The sequence below is a fragment of the Procambarus clarkii genome, chromosome 56 (assembly GCF_040958095.1).
Source record: "Procambarus clarkii isolate CNS0578487 chromosome 56, FALCON_Pclarkii_2.0, whole genome shotgun sequence".
NCBI classification, from domain to species: Eukaryota; Metazoa; Arthropoda; class Malacostraca; order Decapoda; family Cambaridae; genus Procambarus; species Procambarus clarkii.
The window spans coordinates 24,698,710-24,725,111 of NC_091205.1; the positions used below are offsets into that span (position 1 = coordinate 24,698,710).

At 47.1% G+C, this 26,402-nt stretch overlaps 1 protein-coding gene across 8 annotated transcripts in view; it reads right to left on the reverse strand.

Moving 5' to 3' along the window:
* The window catches only part of LOC123770779 (serine/threonine-protein phosphatase 2B catalytic subunit 2), a 213,847-nt gene that overhangs the window by 48,057 nt on the left and 139,388 nt on the right, over positions 1-26,402 (reverse strand). For all 8 annotated transcript variants that reach the window (XM_069305922.1, XM_069305921.1, XM_045762931.2 and 5 more), the window contains one exon: positions 7,019-7,143. In XM_069305922.1, the coding sequence (XP_069162023.1) occupies positions 7,019-7,143 (125 nt within the window). The remainder of the gene's footprint in view (positions 1-7,018; positions 7,144-26,402) is intronic.

Sequence of the window (26,402 nt, forward strand, 5' to 3'; positions counted from 1 at the left end):
TTTAGAAACTTTTGTAAGGAATCTTTCAGGACCCTGTATACCACCTATGTAAGGCCAATGCTGGAGTATGCAGCTCCAGCCTGGAGTCCATACCTAGTTAAACACAAGACAAAGTTAGAGAAGATTCAGAGGTATGCCACCAGACTCGTCCCGAAACCGACAGGTATGAGCTACGAGGAAAGGCTAAGGGAACGGAATCTCACGTCCCTGGAAAAACAGAAGAGTAAGGGGAGACATGATAACCACCTGCAAAATTCTCAGTGGAATTGACAGGGTGGACAAAGACAAACTCTTTAGCACGGGTGGAACACGAACAAGGGGACACAGGTGGAAACTTAGTACCCAGATGAGCCACAGAGACGTTAGAAAGAATTTTTTCCAGTGTCAGAGTAGTTAACAAATGGAATGCACTAAGTAGTGATGTGGTGGAGGCTGGGAGGCTGACTCCATACACAGTTTCAAATGTAGATATGATAAAACCCAGTAGGCTCAGGACCCTGTACACCAGTTGCTCGACAGCCGAGAGGCGGGACCTAAGAGCCGATTGATTGATTGATTGATGAAGATTAAGCCACGCAAAAGGTGGCACGGGCATGAATAGCCCGTAAGTGGTGGCCCTTTTGAGCCATTACCAGTATCAAGAGCTGATACTGGAGATCTGTGGAGGTGCAACTGCACCCTGCGTGACGGGAGATGTCTCCCGGATCAAATGGTGACCAGATGGTGTCCAAAGAGCCAGGGGCAAGATTCACGAAAGCACTTACGAACGTGTACATCTTTCCTCAATCTTTGACGGCTTTGGTTACATTTATTAAAGCATGAAAACTTGCCAATCAACTGTTGTTATTGTTATAAACAGCCTCCTGGTGCTTCGGAGCTCCTTAGCTGTTTAATAATTGGAAATAAAGCCGCCAAAGATTGAGAAAATATGTGCAGGTTCGTAAGTGCTTGCGTAAGTGCTTTCGTGAATCTGGGCCCAGAGCACAACTAGTTAAGCACACACACACCTCACCCTCCCTCCCTCCGTGCCCCAGCTCCACCAGCCACGCCGGGACCTGCACCAGTCACCCCGGGACACCTGGTGCGTGTGTGAGTGTAAATCTCCCTGTGAAACTTGCCACCGTCAGTCCGGGGCTTGATCTCTACAAAAGAGGATCAACAACAAAAACCAAGGGGAGAGAGGGGAGAGAGAGGGCCAGGAAGAGTGCCAGTTTTCACCTAACACGCTCACCCCACCTCTTACTCCCCCCCCCCCACCCCACCCCGGAGCATATCACTATTTGTAACATTTTTTACATGTATCTGAAAGTAAATTACTGTATTTACCGGCGTAAAACACGCACCTAATTTACAAGTCTATCGTGGAAACTAAAACATTTCAATGTGTCATCATACATTTACTACAAGTGCTTTTCAAGTTTTATAGTGAAAATCTAATTTTATGCATATAAATATAGAGTCAACCCCAAATAAATCAACCCCCTTTTAGGTTTGTAAAAAAAAAATTAGAGAGTATATTCTCAGTATATTTAGTTGTGTCGGACCAAAGCATGGGTCTTATTTGATGGCAAATACACCAAGTTCCTAAATAATTGACCAAACTTGTGGTCGGAACACCAAGTGGACATCTTCATGGGTTAACCTTTACATTGCGAGAAAACTCCACCTACAAATCTTTCTAGGAGCGTTTTTGCTAATCTCATGTATAGTCATTAGTACCACCACCGAGCCCATTTGGATAGGTGGGAGGACGTTGAACAACCGCGGACCTCTGATGTTTATACAGTGCTCTCTGTGCCTATGGCACCTCTGCTCTTCACTGGTTCAATCTTGCATTTTCTTCCATATCGTTCACTCCAGTCAGAGATTATTCTAAATATTTGGCCCTGTCCAAATCCTTCTGCGGACAGTTTGTCTTATTGTCATCCGCTCTACTGACTGATAAAGATTAAGCCACCCAAGAGATGGCATGGGCATGAATAGCCCGTAAGATCTCCCCCTACGGCAGTGGCTACACTTTATATCCCATCAGCAGTTGTCAGCGGTACAGCACTTGCAACTGTAATTAGAGAATGAACTCTGGCCAAGATTTGTTAGTTAAGCCCCTGGAATGTACCTGGATGAGTTTCTAGGTCTTCTTCTACTCCCCCAAGCCCGGCCCGCGACTTGAGACAAGCGCTTGGTGAATCGTGTAGTCTATTGCTCGTGTGCTTGTTCGGGACAAGCACCACCGATTGATTGATGAAGATTAAGCCACCCAAAAGGTGGCACGGGCATGAATAGCCCGTAAGTGGTGGCCCTTTTGAGCCATTACCAGTATCAAGAGCTGATACTGGAGATCTGTGGAGGTGCGACTGCACCCTGCGTGACGGGAGATGTCTCCCGTGAAGCACCGCCGAGTTTGGTGATAAGTTATGTCTCAGCTAGGTGGCTTAGTTTTCAGAGGCCGCCGAGAAGGCCAGGGGGTAGCCACGCCCCCCACACACGCACACACGCACATTCCCCTTCTTCCAGGACAAAGGGCTGCCTTATGCAGCTGCTGTGGGTGCTGCTGTACCGTCAGTTGCAGGAGATGCAGGAGAAACTAAGCAAGTTTCAACAGTAGCGGATCTGTCGAGTGTATTCCATCAACAGAGTGGTATCCCCTCAGGCTGTGTGTTCTAAGGTTTTGTCTCCAACAAAGTGGTGACTGAACCTCTTCCCGAGGTATTTCGGTTCAGGAATTATGATGGATCCTAATTCTCTGTGAAACGTTAAGACGACCCGATACCCACCAATGTGATGGTTGGCACGTGGGAGGATGTCTAATCACCTGGAATTCATACGTCACACTACAATCAGCGACGTCAAACTATTTCGCTTACCAAACCGGCAACCAGCAGGCCAGGTCGGAGACCGGGCCCCAAGAACATTGATCCTGTAGACCACCTCAAGGTAAAGGAGATTCCACACACTTTACACAATTTGATCTTAGCCAAAAGGTCGAGAAGCGATAAGGAGATTCCATTCCATACCTACTTTACCTTGCAGTGGTTCCGGGGTTCAAGGTCCCCGCGGCCCAGTCTCTGACCAGGCCTCCAGCTGGACGGATTCACGAAGCAGTTACGCAAGTACTTACGAACGTGTACATCTTTCCTCAATCTTTGACGCCTTTGGTTATATTTATTAAACAGTTTACAAGCATGAAAACTTCCCAATCAACTGTTGTTATAAACAGCCTCCTGGGGCTTCGGAGCTCTTTAACTATTTAATAATTGTAATCGAATCCGCCAAAGATTGAGGAAAGATGTACAGATTTGTAAGTGCTTGCGTAACTACTTCGTGAATCCGAGTCCTGGTCTGGTCAACCAGGCTGTTGGACGCGGCTGCTCGCAGCCTGACGTATGACTCACAGCCTAGTTGATTACGTATCCTTTGGAGGTGCTTATCCAGCTCTCTCTAACCAACCCGTTCTCGCACTTTCTTACAGTCAATATTGACTTATTAAATACGTGCATGTGACATACTAAACATACTAGTTTACTTTGAAAAGCTTCATAGAAAACACCGACCTTACCTAACCTTCTTAGTATGTTAAGATAAACATCTTATTGCTTCGCAATTACAATTATTACTTAACCTATTATAGGTATAGGTTAAGTAATAATAATTATTACTTAACCTATTATAGGTATAGGTTAAGTAATAATTGTAATTACGAAGCAATAAGATGCTTATCTTAACATACTAAGAAGGTTAGGTAAGGTCAGTGTTTTCTATGAAGCTTTTCAAGGTAAACTAGTATGTTTAGTATGTCACATATGCACGTATTTAATAAGTCAATATTGACTAAGAAAGTGCGAGAACGGGTTGCTCTAATACCGTGATGGGTCGGCCAGTTATGCCCCTTATGTGTAGTTGAAGCGTGTTGAACAGTCTCGGGCCTCTGATGTTGATAGAGCTCTCTTGAGAATGTCTATTGCACCTCTACTTTTCAACGGAGGTAAACTTACCCAACTCTGAGCAGCCAGCACTTTTATCTGAACATCTTACGAAAGGTAAGATGAGTTATGAGTTATGAGTTATGGGTTATGAGTTATGGGTTATGAGTTATGGGTTATGAGTTATGGGTTATGAGTTATGGGTTATGAGTTATGGGTTATGAGTTATGGGTTATGAGTTTACCTGATGGACTTTAGGTCGATCAGCGATTATTTGAACTGGATAGTCTTCTGGGCAGGATTTAAGCGCTAATAGCGCTTGGTCGACTTCGTGTTGCATTGCTCATGCTGCCATTGCTGCACAAGCCACAGGATCAGCATTTCCCGTTGAAAGACCCAAGCTCCAACACCTGGGTGCACCTGGCCTTGAATGATGACAGACATCAGGGCGGCCTTTCGGTCTTATATTGCATAGAACGATCTGTGTACGATTATCAGAGTTCAACTTTCGTAAGGACTCTTCCCCCTGTAGTGGACCAAACTGGTCCACTTCACTGGTCCACTGGTCCTGGTCAACCAGTCCTGGTCAACCTGGTCCTCCACTGGTCCACTTCCTGGTGGACCAAACTCTAAGTCAAGCCTGGCCTCGGGCCGGGCTTGGGGAGTAGAACTCCCAGAACCCCATCAACCAGGTATCAAGCAGGTATCATGTTCCACCACCTGTAGCTACAGGTGGTGGAACACCTGTAGCTGTACCTGTAGACACCTGTAGCTACAGTGCCCTTACGGTGTTGACTCTTCCTGGTGTGTGTGTGTGTGTGTGATCTTGGTGGTATAGTGTAGCTGGCGAGAGTTGTTTTAGATTTAGCTACTCAGAACGAAGTGTGCATGTAGCACGGGCTATGGTGAGCCCGTAAATGGGCGAGAGCTACGGCAAACTATAAATAGCGAGTGTAACCAAGGTCAGTGCTCGCCACACCCTCGCCCACCTATTTATAGAACCATCACAAATGGTTGCATTTATAATGCGCCTTGACTACCGCCTCTCACTAATCAATGTGACTTTCTATGATCCCCGATTTGCCTGATCTATCTCCAGTTCCTTGATATGTACACTGTGTGAGACAGTTTGCGTATGCGTATACGTATAAGTATACGTATGCGTGCGCACACAAGTGTGTGCGCACGCATACGCGACTCTTAAGAGCCTGAAGGCATGTCGCCCCAGACGTAACAAGACGTTAACATGAGCAAGCCCTCCACTAAGACATTGTAGCCCATCATAATCTTCAAAATCAAGAGAGCAGACATTCCGCCTCGAGACCGTCAACGTTTGACCTCTATTAAGAGGCACCTGTGGCAGGTGGCGCCGTGCGTGCTGGCACTACCCCAGTTCTGGGGTAATGGCCCCCCGTTCTCCCACCCACCAATCCAGCCTTTCAACCCTTCAATTTTCATCATTGCAAGCCCAAACAACCTCCACTCGCCATTACACAACTCTACCCATTCTAGGTCAGTTTGGCAAGTGTACATGGACGCAATCCTGCCGCTTGCGTCCAGGCAGGCTGTTGTGCCCAGACCTGCGGCCTTAAGGCGCACGCACGCACTCTCTCTCTCTCTCTCTCTCTCTCTCTCTCACACACACACACACACACACACACACACACACACACACACACACACACACACACACACACACACACACACTGGGGTTCTGGGAGTTTAGGCGGGATCCAAGAGTCAATGCTCGATCCTGCAAGCACATATAGGTGAGTACACACACACACACACACGTACACACACACACACACACACACACACACACACGTACACACACACACGTACACACACACGTACACACACACGTACACACACACGTACACACACACGTACACACACACGTACACACACACGTACACACACACGTACACACACACGTACACGTACACACACACACACACACACACAAACCTACACTATACAACACACACAAAAACCGTGGTCGTTTTCTCTATACATTGCTCACATGTTTGAGGGCAGGGGAGTGAGGAGGAGTGGCCTACGATGTTCACACTGTTGACCAGACCACACACTACAAGGTCAGGGGACGACGACGACGTTTCGGTCCGTCCTGGTCCATTCTCAACTCGATTGTCGAGAATGGCTCAGGACGGGCCGAAACGTCGTCGTCCTTTCACCTTCTAGTGTGTGGTCTGGTCAACATACTTTAGCCACGTTATTGTGACTCATCGCGACCACACTTCACAGTCTTACGCTTCATACTATCTCTCTCACGCCAGTATGTTATAATGTTATCTCAACCACAGTTTGATCTTTATCCTGGCTAGATAAGCAATTCTGACACACAGACCGACTTCTCCACGTCTCCTGTTTACTTTGTCACATCTGTCTTATAACTTGGGGGGGGGGGAACTTAGTTTACCCTTCATTGTATAAATACAGGTCTAGAGTTTTGTCCCTGGTATTCGGTGTTAAAGATGAAGTCTAATTAACTAATCTTTTGTTACAAGCTTCATCGGCAGTTTGTGTAAAACTGCTTACAAGGTCTTGTAAGCTCCCTGGCACGTGGGTGTTAACTTATGCCACTATATACTAGTTCCCCTCGTACTGTCGGCCCACATCATCCAATTGTAATTTTGAGAGTAATTTCCAAATGAGAAAACTGGATTTAATATGAACATTTAGGCCAGTCACATTTAAACCCACTCCCTCCCCCCCTACTCCCCAACACACACACACACACACACACACACACACACACACACACACACACACACACACACACACACACAGGGGCCCCGTAGCCTGGTGGATAGCGCGCAGGACTTAATTTTGTGGCGCGGGTTCGATTCCCGCACCAGGCAGAAACAAATGGGGAAAGTTTCTTTCGCCCCGAATGCTCCTGTTACCTAGCAGTAAATAAGTACCTGGGAGTTAGTCAGCTGTCACAGGCTGCTTCCTGGGGGGTGTGTGGAGAAAAAAAAGTAGTTAGTTAACAGCTGACTGACAGTTGAGAGGCGGGCCGAAAGAGCAAAGCTCAACCCCCGCAAACACAACTAGGTGAATACACCACTTACCTCTATACTAAAGTAGCCCCTGTCTACATAGTCCCCTAAGAAGAGATATTTAGTACAGTTGGGTGGGCCCCCGACCTCAAATAGCTTCATGAGGTCATAGAACTGCCCGTGGATGTCGCCGCACACTGTGAACAAGAAAAAAATATAAATAGTTAAAAAACTTTAAGGTAACAAGATGCAAAGATGCAAAATAATGCTTGTTTGATACAATGTCCTTTGGAAAGCAATTATGTTACTCTCAACAGCACTATACAACAGTGGTATATCTGAAATATTTTAGGCTAGGGTTCCAAAACTGGTCAACAAAAATGGTGAACATGACTAAAAATATGACTTTTTTCATAACAAGGAGACGTGGTTAAGTAAAGTCATCATATGCAATAACTATAATCACTGTGATGATTATAAACAGTTAACTTATCTGGCTAAACGAATCACAGACACGTTCAACCATCATTTGGAGGATCTTTGCTGACAACCATGCAAAGATCCACCAAAATTTTATTAAATATATTAAAAAATGACAATTCGTCTTTAGTGCTTTATCAAATATACCCAATACTGTTTGGCTGTTTTTGGCTTGGCTGTTTATGAAGACACAAAAAGCTAGGTTTATTGATTGATTTATTTATTTTATTTATATATATATATATATATATATATATATATATATATATATATATATATATATATATATATATATATATAGAAGAAGGTACATCATTGGGATAGTGAGGATATATAGCATAGTAATTACAAGCCACTAGTACGCGCAGCGTTTCGGGCAGATGAATGTATTGGGAAATAATATTACAAAAGGAAAAGTTTTTATTGTATATTTAGCAATGGGAAAACATTGATTTTCCTTTTTTTCTGTTTGATGGTGTTGCAAAGTTCAATGATAACAGATTCTACACTGTTTTAATGCTTTCTTTGATTAATTCGGCCATCACTAACCCTTAAGACAACAGCTCGCGTCAATTGACATTTCTCATTACAGAAATTTACGATAATTATTCTGCTTATTAATCAAAGATTTTATATTTCTCTGGTTACAAAACGAAACATCTGCTTTACTACCTCCTTTTGTAACGTGGCGCGATCTCCATTGTATTGTGTACCTGGGACCAGATTCACGAAAGCACTTACGCAAGCACTTACGAACGTTTACATCTTTTCTCAATCTTTGGCGGCTTTGTTTCCAATTATTAAACAGTTAATGAGCTCCGAAGCACCAGGAGGCTGTTTATAACAATAACAACAGTTGATTGAGAAGTTTTCATGCTTGTAAACTGTTTAATAAATGTAACCAAAGCCGTCAAAGATTGAGGAAAGATGTACACGTTCGTAAGTGCTTGCGTAAGTGTTTTCGTGAATCTGGCCCCTGATCTCCGCCTCAGTACTCAACTTCACCTATGTTATGGCTGCCAACCTTCATTTGGCAACCAAACATCAACTTTTGAAATCTTGGGCTGTCTTGCAACGTCTTAACTTTCAACCGCAGCCGGATTACCATTAAGTTCATAAATTTCCTGTGTGCGCGCGCGCACTACGCAGTCCCACAGCTTTCACTTTTAAACACATGAAAACATACTAAAGGGAGTTGGTTTGGTGGTTGTGTCGGTCCTTCACCCACCTGACTTGAACCTCACCAGAGTGCTGTTAGTAACAGAGCCTCAGATTGAAACAGATCAACTCTCCAAGAGTTGTTACTAACAGATCTCCTGGTGGACCAAACTCTCACACGTCAAGCCTGGCCTCAGGCCGGGCTGGGGGAGTAGAAGCACTCCCAGAACCCCATCAACCAGGTTAACAACACTAACTGGAGATGTGTGCCAGCCCCGGACGAACATGGCACGGGATTATAACTCCTACAACAGGTGAAGCTTTACTCCTGGGTGTGGCCAAAACCTGCCACAAGAAAAAGTACAGCTCCTTCCTTATATGTTGAAATTTGCGCAAGAGAGAGAAAGTGTGGGTCATATTTAACGTAGAGGCTAAACAGGTTATGTTAAAGACTCCCGCCTCGTACTCCCCCTCGCGTGTTCCAACACACGCATCACCAAATAACTAAAAACGTGTCCAATTATACAGAGGAAACTATCAGTAGTGGACTAGTGATAAATGGATATGAAATTTCTTCAATAAATTAAAGTCAGATTAATGTCTCTTTCGAAGCTGCTACTACGATACGACTCTTGTAGCGTTCACTAACACGCCTCGTCCTCAAAATGCTCTATTATTACGTAGTCATAATGTAATAGGCTTTACGGGACGATTTTATGTATATATCATCCGGCACAAATATCACACGTCTCTTATATTCTTAATTCAATGCACCTCCATACCGCCTCGCCTCTCAGAATTATTCCTTGATACATACAAGGTGTGGGACTAAGTTAAATGGTCGTCTATATATAAAAGCCTTTTTTTTACCTCTGATTTTGTTAAGGAAAGCTTACAGGGAAATCTACATTTTCATTCATCGAAACGTTGTTACTCCTAAATAAAAGTGCACATGCGCAGGCAGCGAGACTTGGGCGTGCACGCTGCAGTAACAAGTCAATTCACTACTGTCAATATGTACACAATCCCGAGCGAGGTGTCGCGCGAAGAACACACTTTAACACACTCTTGGCGACATTCTAAGTCCCGTCTGAGCGTGACTGTGCCGTCTTTACGTTCCTTCCCACTTTGTCTTCCGTTTATATCCCTTCTTCATACATTCTACGCTCCATTGCAGTCCATTTCGCCTTTCCTGTCACTTTCTCCCCATCCGTCAATCTGTCAGCCTCCACCCGCTATGGGCGGCCAGACACAGCCTCCTGTGTATGGTAATGCTGTGTTATGTATACACCAACCGGTTTCCAATACCGTCTTCGCACGCACGCATATAGGAAATAACAATCCTGTATAAAAATCGTCAAAATTATAGTTTATATTTTTTTTTAAGTTTACAGATAATACAGAAAGAGAACCAAGTCATGATGTCCGCACTAGACATTAAGCAACCCGTTGTCCTACAAAGAAACGTCGTTTTTCGACCGTATATGATACACAGGACCAAAAATTGTCTGACTAGAAAATGGAACCGGCTGGCGAAAGTGACGTACTGTCCCGTTACCTGGTTGGTTGATACCTGGTTGGTTGATACCTGGTTGGTTGATACCTGGTTGGTTGATACCTGGTTGATGGGGTTCTGGGAGTTCTTCTACTCCAAGCCCGGCCCGAGGCCAGGCTTGACTTGTGAGAGTTTGGTCCACCAGGCTGTTGCTTGGAGCGGCCCGCAGGCCCACATACCGGTTGGTCCGGTACTCCCTGAAGGAAATTATCTAGTTTCCTCTTGAAGATGTCCGGCAATATTTCTTATGCTCGCTGGGTGGATGTTGAACAACCGCGGACCTCTGATGTATATACAGTTCTCTCTAACTGTGCCTATGGCACTCCTGCTCTTCACTATTTCATCTTCACTTCTGTTTTGGGTCCTCTGGTAGGTTAGGACAGGACGTTGACCAGACCACACACTAGAAGGTGAAGGGACGACGACGTTTCGGTCCGTCCTGGACCATTCTCAAGTCGATTGTGATGAAGTAGAGACAGGCAATAAATAGGCAATAAATAAAAATGTCCTTAAGACAGGACAATTTAAATTGACAGTTTTCTTGACGTTGGGAAACTTTAGCGAGGCGGCCTGCATTAAGAGCCCTCCATAAGCACCTGAGCAGCGTTATTCACTTAAAAAGTTCAACGTGTTCCATCCGCTTTAATGTTCCCTTTTATGATGCTTCAAACAAAATGCAGGTTTCCCCCCTTGACGCGCGGTCAGATATGGAGTGATTGACACATATCTCCTCTGGCGCCGTAACCACGTCATTAAATAATCACAATTTACACCTAACTTTTGGATTACATTTACATTCATTACTTCACTGGCAATGTGGGCGAGAGACAAGTTTTGCGGCCCAATAAGATTACAGTCCCTTCCCCCTAGAGCACAAGTTCCACACTTTTTTTTTTTCTTCTCTTAAACCGTGGAGCTCTGGCAACAGGGTTCAACGTACCAGCACGTGAGTGACCCGACACTGACGACGGGAAACAAGCTACCTGGTTGATACCTGGTTGATGGGGTTCTGGGAGTTGTTGTTCTGCCTAAGCCCGGCCCGAGGCCAGGCTCGACTTGAGAGTTTGGTCCACCAGGCTGTTGCTTGGAGCGGCCCGCAGGCCCACATACCCACCACAGCCCGGTTGGTCCAGAACTTCTTAGAAAACAGTCCAGTTTTCTCTTGATGTCCACGGCTGTTCCGGCAATATTTCTTATAGTCGCTGGGAGGACGTTGAACAACCGCGGACCTCTGATGTTTATTCAGTGCTCTCTGATTGTGCCTATGGCACCTCTGCTCTTCACTGGTTTAAACTTGCATTTTCTTCCATATCGTTCACTCCAGTACGTTGTTATTTTACTGTGTAGATTTGGGACCTGGCCCTCCAGTATTTTCCATGTGTTCGCTCCTCAAACTTTCACTGTTCAAAATGTGCCCCACACACTCAAATTCAAAAATCATCTCTAGACGATTTAAAACTCAGTCTCATATTCTATGGCCAGACAGAAGGGTAAGGGGTTCAAAGGCTAGACTCTACCGCCCTCTGGGGTCGTTGAAACGCACTACCTTTTTTTTATCGATTCCGGAAATCTATGTCCCTGAGACCAGGTCTCTTGGTTGGTGGTCTGGTCAACCAGGTTGTCAGACGCCGCTGCAGGCACCCTGATACATGAATCAAAGCCTTGTTGATCAGGTATCCTTTGGAGTTGTTTTATCAAGTTCTCTTCTGAACACTGCTAAAGGTCGGCTATTTATGCCCCTTATGATTAGAGGGAGTGTTGAAAAGTCTTTGGCCCGTAATGTGTACATTAAGCGTACTTGTTCAGCACACCCTGCCATGTCTCGTGGTGTGTTCTTACGTGCAGCTCTGCAACCAACGTGTCTAACACTTTCAGAGTGTATTATGAATAACTTAAAATGAAATTACAAGAACGTGACATAGCTAAGAAAATATTGCGGCCATGGGCAGTATATTATAGTATTAGTATATATATAGTGTCGCGCCTGGCCTCTGAGTAGAACAACTCCAGAGACCCCCTCTCCAGGTAGAGTGTAGCACCTGTGTCCGTGGACTCTTGCCCTTCTACATAGGACTTAAAGGTTGTGTGTTGCTATATACGAGGGTCAAGACATGAAGACTTTGGGGTGAAGGGAATGGAGACACGCATGACAGCCAGCGATGGTGGTGGTAGCTCTTGCCAGCTACCACCACCACCTGTACCACCACCTGCTGCACCACCACCACCTACGAACCGAGGAGGGGGGTGGGGTGGAGGGTACATGCCCTCGTTGATGGTTTTATAATGGTTCAAGGGGATGGCGACTTCCCAGAGCCGCCACTAACACCAACCCCGTCCACGCCTCCTCCAACAGTGCTGGATCAATGCTATGACGACTCCTAAATACAAGTATTTTTGTTTAATCTGACCAGTTTTAATAGGGCTCTAGGAAGCATTGACGAGTTATATATTTATATTTCAAACATTCTATACTTCAGATACGTTTGATATCGTGGATGTGTTGGCGAAAGAACGAAATTTGCCGGAATAATCGTGGACATCAAGAGAAAACTAGATAGTATTCTTCAACCGGGTTGTGGTGGATATGTGGGCCTGCGGGCCGCTCCAAGCAACAGCCTGGTGGACCAAACTCTCACAAGTCTAAGCCTGGCCTCGGGCCGGGCTTGGGGAGTGGAAGAACTCCCAGAACCCCATCAACCAGGTATCAACCAGGTAAATTTGACAGTGCCCATCCTTCCCCCCCCCCCTCCCACTGCTTGCCTTCTCGTGACCTTTGACCTTCCTGGCACCTCTGGCTTTGACCTTCCTTTAACTTATTTATGACCTCTACCTTTCCCCAGACGGGTCACGTCTGTGACCTCATATGACGCATAATATTCCAACTGAACTGGAATCTTAACCTCCTTAAACTTATACAAAAAAAAAAAAACTTCAAAGACAACCAATTTACGATCGCCGAAAACTAAGAGCCTTTAACCTTTGACCTCTCGCGATCTTAAATGTCAAATGAGCTCTCCTTCCGCCCTCGCCTCCACGTTGACCTCCGATCTTAACCAATATGGCATTCAATTATTTTTTTTCACATGTTGGTGTGTATGGGGAAGTGAGCGCTTAAAGCCTAGGGATTACAGTAATCCGTGTAAATCTGGCCTATCGGTACTCGCCTAGTTGTGCTTGCGGGGGTTGAGCTCTGGCTCTTTGGTCCCGCCTCTCAACCGTCAATCAACAGGTGGACAGGTTCCTGAACCTATGTGGCCTATCAGTGTGTTGATAGGCCAGTTGCATTGCTGAAATTGGCTCCAATATTCACATCTGTTTCATTTCAGATAAGTTATCTTCTTGAGGTTATCTTGAGATGATTTCGGGGCTTTTTAGTGTCCCCGCGACCCGGTCCGCGACCAGGCCTCCACCCCCAGGAAGCAGCCCGTGACAGCTGACTAACACCCAGGTACCTATTTTACTGCTAGGTAACAGGGGCATAGGGTGAAAGAAACTCTGCCCATTGTTTCTCGCCGGCGCCCGGGATCGAACCCGGGACCACAAATCCAGCGTGCTGTCCGCTAGGCCGACCGGCTCCCTCATCAAGAGAACTACAGAACGTGCCACAGACACCGAGAGAACCTCTACAGAACGTGGTACAGACACCCATCCCAGGACTATGAACATCCACCGGCCACATCTCTGCTCCAAAGCACATCATCTCTTGTAACCAGTACAAGAGATGGTCATACAACCATCAATACTTGTACACCAGTACAAGTATTTTGGTCATACAACCAAAATGACTTAGTCTTCACTAGATTTCACGAAATATTTACAACGCCATCGGGTTACATATACAATCTTGGTTCGACTCCCTCAACAGGATGAGATAAACCGGAGGGGATAGGTCTTAGAAGCCCGCCAGGACAACAGGGCTTGGGGGAGGGAATTACCATGGGGAAAGCGCCAATGTATTTTCACTTATAGCACTGGGAAGGGGTCAGGATAAGGGGCCACCACTTACGGGCTATTCATGCCCGTGCCACCTTTTGGGTGGCTTAATCTTCATCAATCAATCAGGATAAGGATTTGGGATGTGACGGGGGGAGGAGGGGGGGAGGAATGGTGTCCACAACCACTTGGACGGTCAGGGATTGAACGCCGACCTGCATGATGCTAGACCATCGCTCTACCGTCCAGCCCAAGTGATTGTCCAAAAACCAGGATCCAGTGATCGAACGAGGTTTCTTCCTGAAGAGTCTATCTAAATTAGAAATGTGTTTTTTCCTCTCCAGCATTAGTTTCCTTCCTTGATACCTGGTTGATGGGGTTCTGGGAGTTCTTCTACTCCCCAAGCCCGGCCCGAGGCCAGGCTTGACTTGTGAGAGTTATCCACCAGGCTGTTGCTTGGAGCGGCCCACAGGCCCACATACCCACCACAGTCCGGCTGATCCGGCACTCGAAGGAAACAGTCTAGTTTCCTGAACAAATCCACAAGGGCCGTGACGAGGATTCGAACCTCTTTTTCCTCTTTCCGAACTAGTTTCCTCTTGAAGAGTTAGAGTCGCGTGTAACACTGTCTGCACCCGCTTAGCTGTCCGTTTCCGCCTGTCAACCCGAGCTTGCTCGTCTGTGACGTATTGCCAGAGCGCGCGCACGAACACCAGCACGCGCTCATCAGAAAGTAAACACTAGGGGGGTGACAGGGGTAGAGGAGCAGCACCAGACGACACAACAGTAAGGGAAGGAGAGGGAGTGTCCCCAATGACCTTGAGAACTGTGGCCTTACACCCCGCTCCTGTGCCAGTTAAGTTACGGGCTCACCATAGCCCGTGCTACTTGGAACTTGTTCCGAGTAGCTGAATCTATAACAACAATGTGGGCTTACATCACAGCCTGTACCCCCCCCTAAGTGGAAATGTAGATGTTTATCTCTCAGAATGTTTGGTAATATGTTTATTGTTTGTGATGTGTTTATATGTATGTATTAACACGATGTACTGAACGGGATGAGAATAGCTTGAGCTACCTCATCCCTTTGTGTGTATTTTACCTCGATAAACTTATTTCAATTTCGACTTGAGAATGGTCCAGGACGGACCGAAACGTCGTCGTCCCTTCAACTTCTAGTATGTGGTCTGGTCAACATACTTCAGCCACGTTATTGTGACTCATCGACTGCATATTTCAATTTCAATCTACCCTTCTTCCACCCCCAGTAAATATACACCAAGTACAACTTCATACTGTTCATTCGGTCACTTCCAACCTAATGTTATTCTTGAAGCGACCCCCCCTCTTTCTATTTCCTGAACCCACCGTAACTGCAAGGCGACTCTAACTGCCACAACTCATGAATGCTGATCTAGTTATTCTCTAGTTATCTAGTTAGAGTTATCTAGTTAGTTTTCTAGTTATCTAGTCTAGTTATCTTAGTTATCTAGTTATTCTCTAGTTATCTAGATCTAGTTATTCTCAGCTCTCTGGGTACAAATGACAGGATGAACAACCTAGTGGCTTTTCTTCCTATTTGAGGAGTGGTGTACATGCTGCTATAGCGGTATGTTCACTCGCAGGACGAGTGAATGTACGTGCGCATGTTCACTCGCAGGACGAGTGAATGTACGTGCGTATGTTCACTCGCAGGACGAGTGAATGTACGTGCGTATGTTCACTCGCAGGACGAGTAAATGTACGTGCGTATGTTCACAAATGGCGCTGCCCAATAAATTCGTTATCCGAGGTTATCTTGAGGTTATCTTGAGATGATTTCGCGTTTTTTTTTTTTTAGTGTCCCCGCGGCCCGGTCTTCGACCAGGCCTCCACCCCCAGGAAGCAGCCCGTGACAGCTGACTAACACCCAGGTACCTATTTTACTGCTAGGTAACAGGGGCATAGGGTGAAAGAAACTCTGCCCATTGTTTCTCGCCGGCGCCTGGGATCGAACCCAGGACTAAGGGATCACAAGTCCAGCGTGCTGTCCGCTCGGCCGACCGGCTCCCGAGGCAACATATATCCCGCCAAACAGACCGAAACTACGACATTGGTACAACGTTCGAATAAGTTTTAACAAGTTTTAACCACCTCCTAACCAGTTATAACAACCAATATAGCAAGTTGTAACAACGTTCTAATACGTCAAACACGTTAAGCCAAGATGTAACAACTTTATTACAAGTTGTAACAAGCGGAAAATAGACACAGTTACGGTTTGTGTTTCCAGGGGCATGTTTTCCACCCCACCCCCCACCCTCCACAATCAAATGCCCTCACCCCTACACTACACCTAACTCTTCCCACTAACTCTCCTGAACGCAGCTCCTCTAACTCTCCTGAACGCAGCTCCTCTAACTCTCCTGAACGCAGCTCCTCTAACTCTCCTGAACGCAGCTCCTCTAACTCTCCTGAACGCAGCTCCTCTAACTCTCCTGAACGCAGCTCCTCTAACTCTCCTGAACGCAGCTCCTCTAACTCTCCTGAACGCAGCTCCTCTAACTCTCCTGAACGCAGCTCCTCTAACTCTCCTGAACGCAGCTCCTCTAACTCTCCTGAACGCAGCTCCTCTAACTCTCCTGAACGCAGCTCCTCTAACTCTCCTGAACGCAGCTCCTCTAACTCTCCTGAACGCAGCTCCTCTAACTCTCCTGAACGCAGCTCCTCTAACTCTCCTGAACGCAGCTCCTCTAACTCTCCTGAACGCAGCTCCTCTAACTCTCCTGAACGCAGCTCCTCTAACTCTCCTGAACGCAGCTCCTCTAACTCTCCTGAACGCAGCTCCTCTAACTCTCCTGAACGCAGCTCCTCTAACTCTCCTGAACGCAGCTCCTCTAACTCTCCTGAACGCAGCTCCTCTAACTCTCCTGAACGCAGCTCCTCTAACTCTCCTGAACGCAGCTCCTCTAACTCTCCTGAACGCAGCTCCTCTAACTCTCCTGAACGCAGCTCCTCTAACTCTCCTGAACGCAGCTCCTCTAACTCTCCTGAACGCAGCTCCTCTAACTCTCCTGAACGCAGCTCCTCTAACTCTCCTGAACGCAGCTCCTCTAACTCTCCTGAACGCAGCTCCTCTAACTCTCCTGAACGCAGCTCCTCTAACTCTCCTGAACGCAGCTCCTCTAACTCTCCTGAACGCAGCTCCTCTAACTCTCCTGAACGCAGCTCCTCTAACTCTCCTGAACGCAGCTCCTCTAACTCTCCTGAACGCAGCTCCTCTAACTCTCCTGAACGCACTCTCACCCTTAAGGTCCCCCTCTCACTCACTATTCACTGGAGTCGGCAGAGTTGCCAGAGGGAGAGAGAGAGAGAGCGGACGTCATTACAGTTCAAAAACCTGATACGATATTTCAACTTTTCAAAATACCAACACACTTGTGTATTTGAACGGTGGTCTCGTTACTTCCACCCAACCCCCGTCCTCGTCCACCCTCCTCCTCCTCCTCCTCGTCCACCCTCCTCCTCGTCGTCGTCCTCGTCCCTTCACAAGTCACACTCTAAGCGGGGCGCGGAACGACCCAAGCCATGGAATAATTTCACACACTGTGTCCTTTCATCTTGAACCGTCGGCTCCATAGAAATACCACGAGGCGCTTCAGCACGAGAGGCCTGGAGAACACACAGGTCCTAGAGAACACACACACAGATGTCCTAGAGAACACACACACAGATGTCCTAGAGAACATACACACAGATGTCCTAGAGAACATACACACAGATGTCCTAGAGAACATACACACAGATGTCCTAGAGAACACACACACAGATGTCCTAGAGAACACACACACAGATGTCCTAGAGAACACACACACAGATGTCCTAGAGAACACACACACAGATGTCCTAGAGAACACACACACAGATGTCCTAGAGAACACACACACAGATGTCCTAGAGAACAGAGACGCCCTAGAGAACAAAGCCCCTAGAGAACTAACAAGGAGTACCTGGTGTTAGATTGACTAGGTCTTGCCCAGGAAACTTCTAGAAACTGGCGAGTTAGGCAGAGCAAGATTTGGTGAAGAAACCGAGTCCAGTTTCTCAAGCAGACGATTTAAATTCGAAAATCGTCTGCATGGAGAAAAATAGTAATGAGAAATTGGCCGGCATCAACCAGAAAAAATATTAGCAATATTGGGGTGGGGGGGGGGGGGAGGGGAAATAACTCTGAACCTCATCCAGGTACAATCCAGGTGAGTAAGATGACCTGGCCTCGTAAACCTAACTTTATACGCGTGACAGACTTCAAATAAATGTTTATCTACGATCTGTTCACAAAGAAATGCGTTTATGCTTACTCCGTGTAATCTTGTTATCAACTGGGATGGCTCGTTATCGTACCATCATTAAGATAACACGTGTGGAGTCTCGACACCAATTCGCGGGTTTTTGTACTCTGATGATCGACAGTGGTATATGTAGTTTAATTTAGCCTGTACAAAGATATTCTCGACACACTCAAGTGCCTACAAATAATGGTCATGAACTTACTTTTAGGGAGAAACGAAGTGATTGTTGGTTTCTTGGTCTTAAGGCCTATCTTGAGGTTATCTTGAGATGATTTCGGGGCTTTTAGTGTCCCCGCGGTTCGGTCCTCGACCAGGCCTCCACCCCCAGGAAGCAGCCCGTGACAGCTGACTAACACCCAGGTACCTATTTTACTGCTAGGTAACAGGGGCATAGGGTGAAAAACTCTGCCCATTGTTTCTCACCGACGCCCGAGATCGAACCCGGGGCCACAGGATTACAAGTCCAGTGTGTTGTCCGCTCGGCCGACCGGCTCCCTATCAACCTCTTGTGGGATATTCAGGCCACCATAATTGCTTACTGATCAACCAAGTAAGTACACTTTTACCCTGAACATAAGAACAAAGGTAACTACAGAAGGCCTATTGGCCCATACGAGGCAGCTCCTATTTATATCCACCCAATCCCACTCATACACATGTCCAACCCTCGCTTGAAACAATTGAGGGACCCCACCTCCACCACGTTACGCGGCAATTGGTTCCACAATTCAACAACCCTGTTACTGAACCAGTATTTACCCAAGTCTTTCCTAAATCTAAACTTATCCAATTTATACCCAAACCCAGCACTAGAGTAAACTTTCAGCGTATGTACACCGAGATATGGAGTACACACCTGAGTATTCCCTGAGTGGCGGTGGTTTACCTTAATCACTATTCCATTTAGCTACAAATTTTAACATTATTAGCATAATTTATAAACCCTCCCGCCGGTCGGCCGAGCGGACAGCACGCTGGACTTGTGATCCTGTGGTCCTGGGTTCGATCCCGGGCGCCGGCGAAAAACAATATGCAGAGTTTCTTTCACCCTATGCCCCTGTTACCTAGCAGTAAAATAGGTACCTGGGTGTTAGTCAGCTGTCACGAGCTGCTTCCTGTGGGTGGAGGCCTGGTCGAGGACCGGGCCGCGGGGACACTAAAAGCCCCGAAATCATCTCAAGATAACCTCCGGCCTCCCTGACGTGTTTGCACTTGGCTCTCCCACCTCAGTCCGCCCTCCTAAGGTTTCCCCACCGTCAAGAAAACTGTCAATTTAAAAGTAGTCTCTCCTAACCTGCCAGAGGACCCAAAACAGAAAACGGGACAGTACGTCACTATCGCGAGCCGCGTCCATTTTCTAGTACGACAATTTTTGGCCGTATGTAACGCGTACGAGTAACACCACCTAGTTGGCACACTCCAAGTGCCACACAAACTGTCAAGATGCGGTGCCTTTTGTGAGGTTTTGGCACTAATCACACTCTACGTGATCTTTTAAAACACGTCTGAGTAGTTACACTGTGGTCTAATTTCATGGGTTCCCGTCCTCAGTCTTCTCATAGAAGGTTCCTATTGGTTTAAAGCTTCCCAGTCTTCTCATAAAGGGATCTTATTGGTTTAAAGCTTCCCAGTCTTCTCATAAAGGGATCTTATTGGTTTAAAGCTTCCCAGTCTTCTCATAAAGGGATCTTATTGGTTTAGAGCTTCCCAGTCTTCTCATAAAGGGATCTTATTGGTTTAGAGCTTCTCAGTCTTCTCATAAAGGGATCTTATTGGTTTAGAGCTTCTCAGTTTTCTCATAAAGGGTTCCTATTGGTTTAGAGCTTCTCAGTTTTCTTATAAAGGGTTCCTATTGGTTTAGAGCTTCTCAGTCTTCTCATAAAGGGTTCCTATTGGTTTAGAGCTTGGCATCTAACGTAGGCACCACAACCCGCATGACCAGGTATACTTTCTAGGTTTATGGCTTCCACTTTTGTCATTATCTGACAAGCGTCTACATTCCATTTTTTTTTAGTCTTAAAAACATCCAAAATCTTAAAATATCAGCATCAGGTTATTCTTGGCACCCCAAAAAACATGAACGTGGAAGTTCCAGACAGCTTCTTCACTAATACCTGTCTGAATTCAAGAAAAAACTGGATAGTTTTCTGCAAGAAGTGCTGGACCAACTGGGCTCTGGTGGGTATGTGGGCCTGCGGGCCGTTCCAAGCAACAGCCTGTTGGACCAAGCTCTTACAAGTCGAGCCCGGCCCCAGACAGCTTAGGGACTAGAACTACTCCCAGAAACTCCTCTCCTGAGGCAACAGAGCGGGAGGGAGGCAGTCAGACATACGAACCTAGACCAACTTCGAGACCGATGCTTAATAGTCTGAGAATGCGTACAAATTGAGTCTCTAATTCCACTAAATGCTCCTCTATGGACGCTGATGTCTATAGCATCCAGAATTATGAGCACTGAGCGGGAGAGACGGTGTGGACGCCTTCGCTTGCTTTCATGTCGCTTCCTAAAGGCTAACTAGGAACACTAGTCGACTGCCACACTTGTAATACCCAGCCACAGAATGTGTACGCTGCTGCTGCTGCTGTGGCTTCAACTGAACATCCTCCAACAAGGCAACAGTATTGCAACTCTGATAACCTCGTACTCAAACTTGCATCTATCCTGCAACTGCAACCCGTCCACCACTATACACACTGGAGACCAAGCTCGACACTCACTCACCTCAGATGTGTTCAGTTATAAGGCAACAGGTACAACGTAGATACGGGCTCACCATAGCCCATGCTACTTTGGAACTTTTGTTCTAAGTAGCTGAATCTAAAACAACAACAACAACGTAGATAGTAGGCGGGGGGGGGGGGGGGGGGCACAGCTATACCACACTCCCCAGTATTAACTCTTAGGCAAGTACTGACAGGCAAGTACACCGGTTATTACAGTCAAGGCTGCCGTCAAGCCGTACCAGTCAATGACACTTTGTTATTGTTTAACATTCAACTACAGGGAACAAAAAGTCGAAAGTAGCACGGGCTATGGTGAGCCCGTAGTGGACTTTCCTGGCACAGGAGCGGGGCTGTGGATGATGCACTCACGTAAAGCTATCTTGTACTCGTTAAATACACGCCACCATCTACTAACTGGAACTGACGACAAAGGAGCTCTGAGGCAAAGGCATCTCCCTGGCCTTGGCCTCCAGGGAGGGGCCTCCAGGGAGGGGCCTCCAGGGCCCAGGGCACCCCGAGCCTGTCTGATGAACTCTTCCCTTACACCTCAAATAATCTTCACTTAACATTCGTCTTCGTCGCCACCTTTACTACGATTCACTTGCAGCAAAAAATAATACAACTAGACCATTACATGTGCACATGTACTTTAATTCGTGTATCTTATGTGCCAACTCTGGGCGAACCACCACCAGAGTCATGACAACACAATGGGGCAGATAATGTCACAAAGCTGGGATTGCATAACGTCTAGAAGGATGTGTGGCAACGCCGTGGCTCATGTCAGGAACTGGAACAAAAGAGGATGGGTGGGTGGAAAGGGAGGAGGATGGGTGGGTGAAAAGGGAGGAGGATGGGTGGGTGAAAAGGGAGGAGGATGGGTGGGTGAAAAGGCAGGAGGATGGGTGGGTGGAAAGGCAGGAGGATGGGTGGGTGGAAAGGCAGGAGGATGGGTGGGTGGAAAGGCAGGAGGATGGGTGGGTGGAAAGGCAGGAGGATGGGTGGGTGGAAAGGGAGGAGGATGGGTGGGTGAAAAGGGAGGAGGATGGGTGGGTGAAAAGGGAGGAGGATGGGTGGGTGAAAAGGGAGGAGGATGGGTGGGTGAAAAGGGAGGAGGATGGGTGGGTGAAAAGGGAGGAGGATGGGTGGGTGGAAAGGGAGGAGGATGGGTGGGTGGAAAGGGAGGAGGATGGGTGGGTGAAAAGGGAGGAGGATGGGTGGGTGGAAAGGGAGGAGGATGGGTGGGTGGAAAGGGAGGAGGATGGGTGGGTGTAAAGGGAGGAGGATGGGTGGGTGGAAAGGGAGGAGGATGGGTGGGTGGAAAGGGAGGAGGATGGGTGGGTGGAAAGGGAGGAGGATGGGTGGGTGGAAAGGGAGGAGGATGGGTGGGTGGAAAGGGAGGAGGATGGGTGGGTGGAAAGGGAGGAGGATGGGTGGGTGGAAAGGGAGGAGGATGGGTGGGTGGAAAGGGAGGAGGATGGGTGGGTGGAAAGGGAGGAGGATGGGTGGGTGGAAAGGGAGGAGGATGGGTGGGTGGAAAGGGAGGAGGATGGGTGGGTGGAAAGGGAGGAGGATGGGTGGGTGGAAAGGGAGGAGGATGGGTGGGTGGAAAGGGAGGAGGATGGGTGGGTGGAAAGGGAGGAGGATGGGTGGGTGGAAAGGGAGGAGAATGGGTGGGTGGAAAGGGAGAGAGGAGGGAAGGTGCGCATTAAAATATGGATTCCTAGTGTGGACTTCACCTCCTCATTCGGTGTGATCATTAAGGTCAAGCGACAGTCAGGCGTTCATGGCATCGATTGTGGCTGTGAACACTAAAACTCCTCCATAAATATGTATGTTATCTTGAGATGATTTCGGGGCTTTTAGTGTCCCCGCGGCCCGGTCCTCGACCAGGCCTCCAGCAGCGTGAACAAGATTAGGTAAGCCTCTGAACATACCTGTACCTGGAGTTTACCTCATCTGTGTTGCTAGTTCTATTTCCAATCCCAAGCAAGCTTGTCTCGTGATAAAGTTATCTAGAAGGCTGCAGCTTGGAGAGGCACCCTTTCCTAATTTTAGATTAGATTAGATTTTTTATTGAGGTAAAGGTGCATACATTGAGTTCCATACATAATGTTGGATTTAAAGATAGAGATAGTACATATAATACCTAAAGCCACTAGTACATAATGTTGGATTTAAAGATAGAGATAGTACACATAATACCTAAAGCCACTAGTACGCATAGCGTTTCAGGCAATTTGTTTTCTTCACTATAAAAAAAACTCCTTTCTCCTCTATCACGTCCAATATTACATCAATAATGTTTAAACATGATGAGTGTTGAGGAACCCTTCATGACCCCTGAGGCAGCAGCAGCAGCAGCGTGGAGTAACCCGTCCATCAGTGTCGGGTCAACAACCAGGGCGGCCACGGGAAAGATAATTACGAAAAGGAAGGCCAATCTACCTGGTCACGGAGGTCAGGTAGCCTACTCAGCCACGGACACATTAACCACCATCACGTGAGCACACTAGGCTACGACGACAAGGCAAAAGGGTGGCAGTCAAGATGAATATCCAGCAGTGGGATTTACAATGTTTTTTTTTATACTCCCACCAACTAGCCCGGAAGCCAGGATTTACTGGTGACTTGATCAATAAGTCTGTTGCTGGCAGTGGCCTGCACTCGTCACAATCCGGGCAACCCGGCACTTCCGGGAGGACCCCTAATTACTTCTTCAAAACTTGAAGAATTTTCAGGCGCTTTATATTCCATGCATTCTTTGTACTTACGGAACCTCAATTCTACACGACCTAATCATTTTTTCTCTTTCTTTCACATTACGGACCTGACCGAGTATCTCCCATATATAAATTACCCGATCTCGAGTAATTTACGTTAGCTAATACAAATTCTATCCCAAATCCTTATCCTGACCCCCAAATCCTTATCCTGGGGAGCCGGTCGGCCGAGCGGACAGCACGCTGGACTTGTGGTCCCGGGTTCGATCCCAGGCGCCGGAAAGAAACAATGGGCAGAGTTTCTTTCACCCTATGCCCCTGTTACCTAGCAGTAAAATAGGTACCTGGGTGTTAGTCAGCTGTCACGGGCTGCTTCCTGGGGGTGGAGGCCTGGTCGAGGACCAGGCCGCGGGGACACTAAAATCCCGAAATCATCTCAAGATAACCCCTTCCAAGTGCTATATAGTGGTAATGGCTTGGCCCTTTCTCCTGATACATCTCTCCCCTTCCTTCAAATTGTTCTTCATCGTCCCAAGTCTGTGGTGGATGTTTCCGCAAGATTTGTCTCACCGTCTTAATGGGGAAACTACATTACAGATGAACAAATCCACAAGGGCCGTGCCGAGGATTCGAACCTACGTCCGAGAGCATCCCAGACGCTGCCTTAATCGCCTGAGCTACGACATGGTCAAAAGGATTTGATGCATCACGCAATATTGTGATGTCTGTGTGTAGTGTATAGTACACATCATTCGTACATATTGGTAAAAACAATCAAATTCAAAACTTAAATGTTATTCAATTTATGTAAAAGAAATCTGTACATTTGTGTTACAGTTGTACACCCGCCTAGTTCAGGAGAGAGAGTACTGCATGTTCCCGGACGCAGGTTCGAATCCTCGTCACGGCCCTTATGGATTTGTTCATTTACTGAACCATTACTGTAACCATGTGTATTAGTGCCAAAAAAATGTTTCCGACACTTGTCTCTGAACTAATACAATGCAGCAATGAAAATTAATACTAATATGCACTATACACTCTACACTATACAATAATCACTATAAACAAATCAAATATTCTGAACAACTGTACAAATAAAACAATAGAGCGTAACTGACTTCATTTGTTCACTTAAAGAATAACTCCGAAGGAAGTCGTTCTTTATAGATATAAAGTAGGGTTAGTTCTTTATAGATATAAAGTAGGGTTAGTTCTTTATAGATATAAAGTAGGGTTAGTTCTTTATAGATATAAAGTAGGGTTAGTTCTTTATAGATATAAAGTAGGGTCATACCGACCCTACTTTATATCTATATCTAGTTGCGGTTTGGGAAAGGGAACATGTACCCAGCTGAGGGCTCCTAGGAGAGTCGTGGGGGTGATGACTGTCGTAGGTTATCTTCCTTCTTGAGGTTATCTTGAGATGATTTCGGGGCTTTAGTGTCCCCGCGGCCCGGTCCTCGACCAGCCCTCCACCCCCAGGAAGCAGCCCGTGACAGCTGACTAACACCCAGGTACCTATTTTACTGCAAGGTAACAGGGGGCATAGGGTGAAAGAAACTCGTCCCATTGTTTCTCGCCGGCGCCCGGGATCGAACCCGGGACCACAGGATCACAAGTCCAGTGTGCTGTCCGTTCGGCCGACCGGCTCCCCATCTAGTACACTGATCTATATAGAAATGTTAATTCAGCCCAATCTAACATTTTTTATGAACAGGAATCATAGTCATGGTGCGACTGAGCTAGGAAGGCGAGGCTGGAGAGCTAGCACTCGACCCAACAATATCTTAGTAGCGCCAGCCGTGCAGGCGGCCCGCTACGCCGCCGTGACGACACCCAGGTGACACGCATCAGGCGGAAAATGTGGAGTAAATGAGGCATACGTGGAACTGGCTCGCGAGGCTTGTAAACAGGCGCAGTGGACAGGCGCACAGTTGAAGCTGGAGGCGCAGTCTCCACGGACAGGCACAAAGCTGAAGGTGGAGGCGCAGTCTCTCGCCAAGCTAAAAAGTGTCATGAGCGGACAGGTATGAGGTTGGTGTCGGGAAACAAGTTGCACACAGGTTAACAATGGCGACGCCAGCCTGCCTTGATCCACTCCTGCTTGATGGGGTTTCTGGGAGTTGTTCTACTCCCCCAAGCCCGGCCCGAGGCCAGGCTTGACCAGTGAGAGCTTGGTCCACCAGACACTCCCTCCAGAGAATCACTCTTAAACGACTGACAAGAGGGGTCACACCCGGTTAGTCTTGCTTCACGTCCAGCCGCGGGGGGAGGGAAGGTTAGAGTTGGTGGCAAAGCATCGGCAACCTTTTGGCCACGCTGTAAAATTTAGCAACGTGACCATGATGAAAGATGCAGCATCAGTGGACGCCAGGGCGTCTACCTGCACCCACTGGAGAGGAGCAGAGGGCGGGGTAGTCCATCACCAGGAAGAAGGAAGCAATGCAGAAGGGATGAGAACGAGATATGGCCCACCATCAGGTGTTGACATCAATGATTAGTTTATACAGGTAATTACACGGGTAGGGAGGGTACGGTATCAGTTAGGA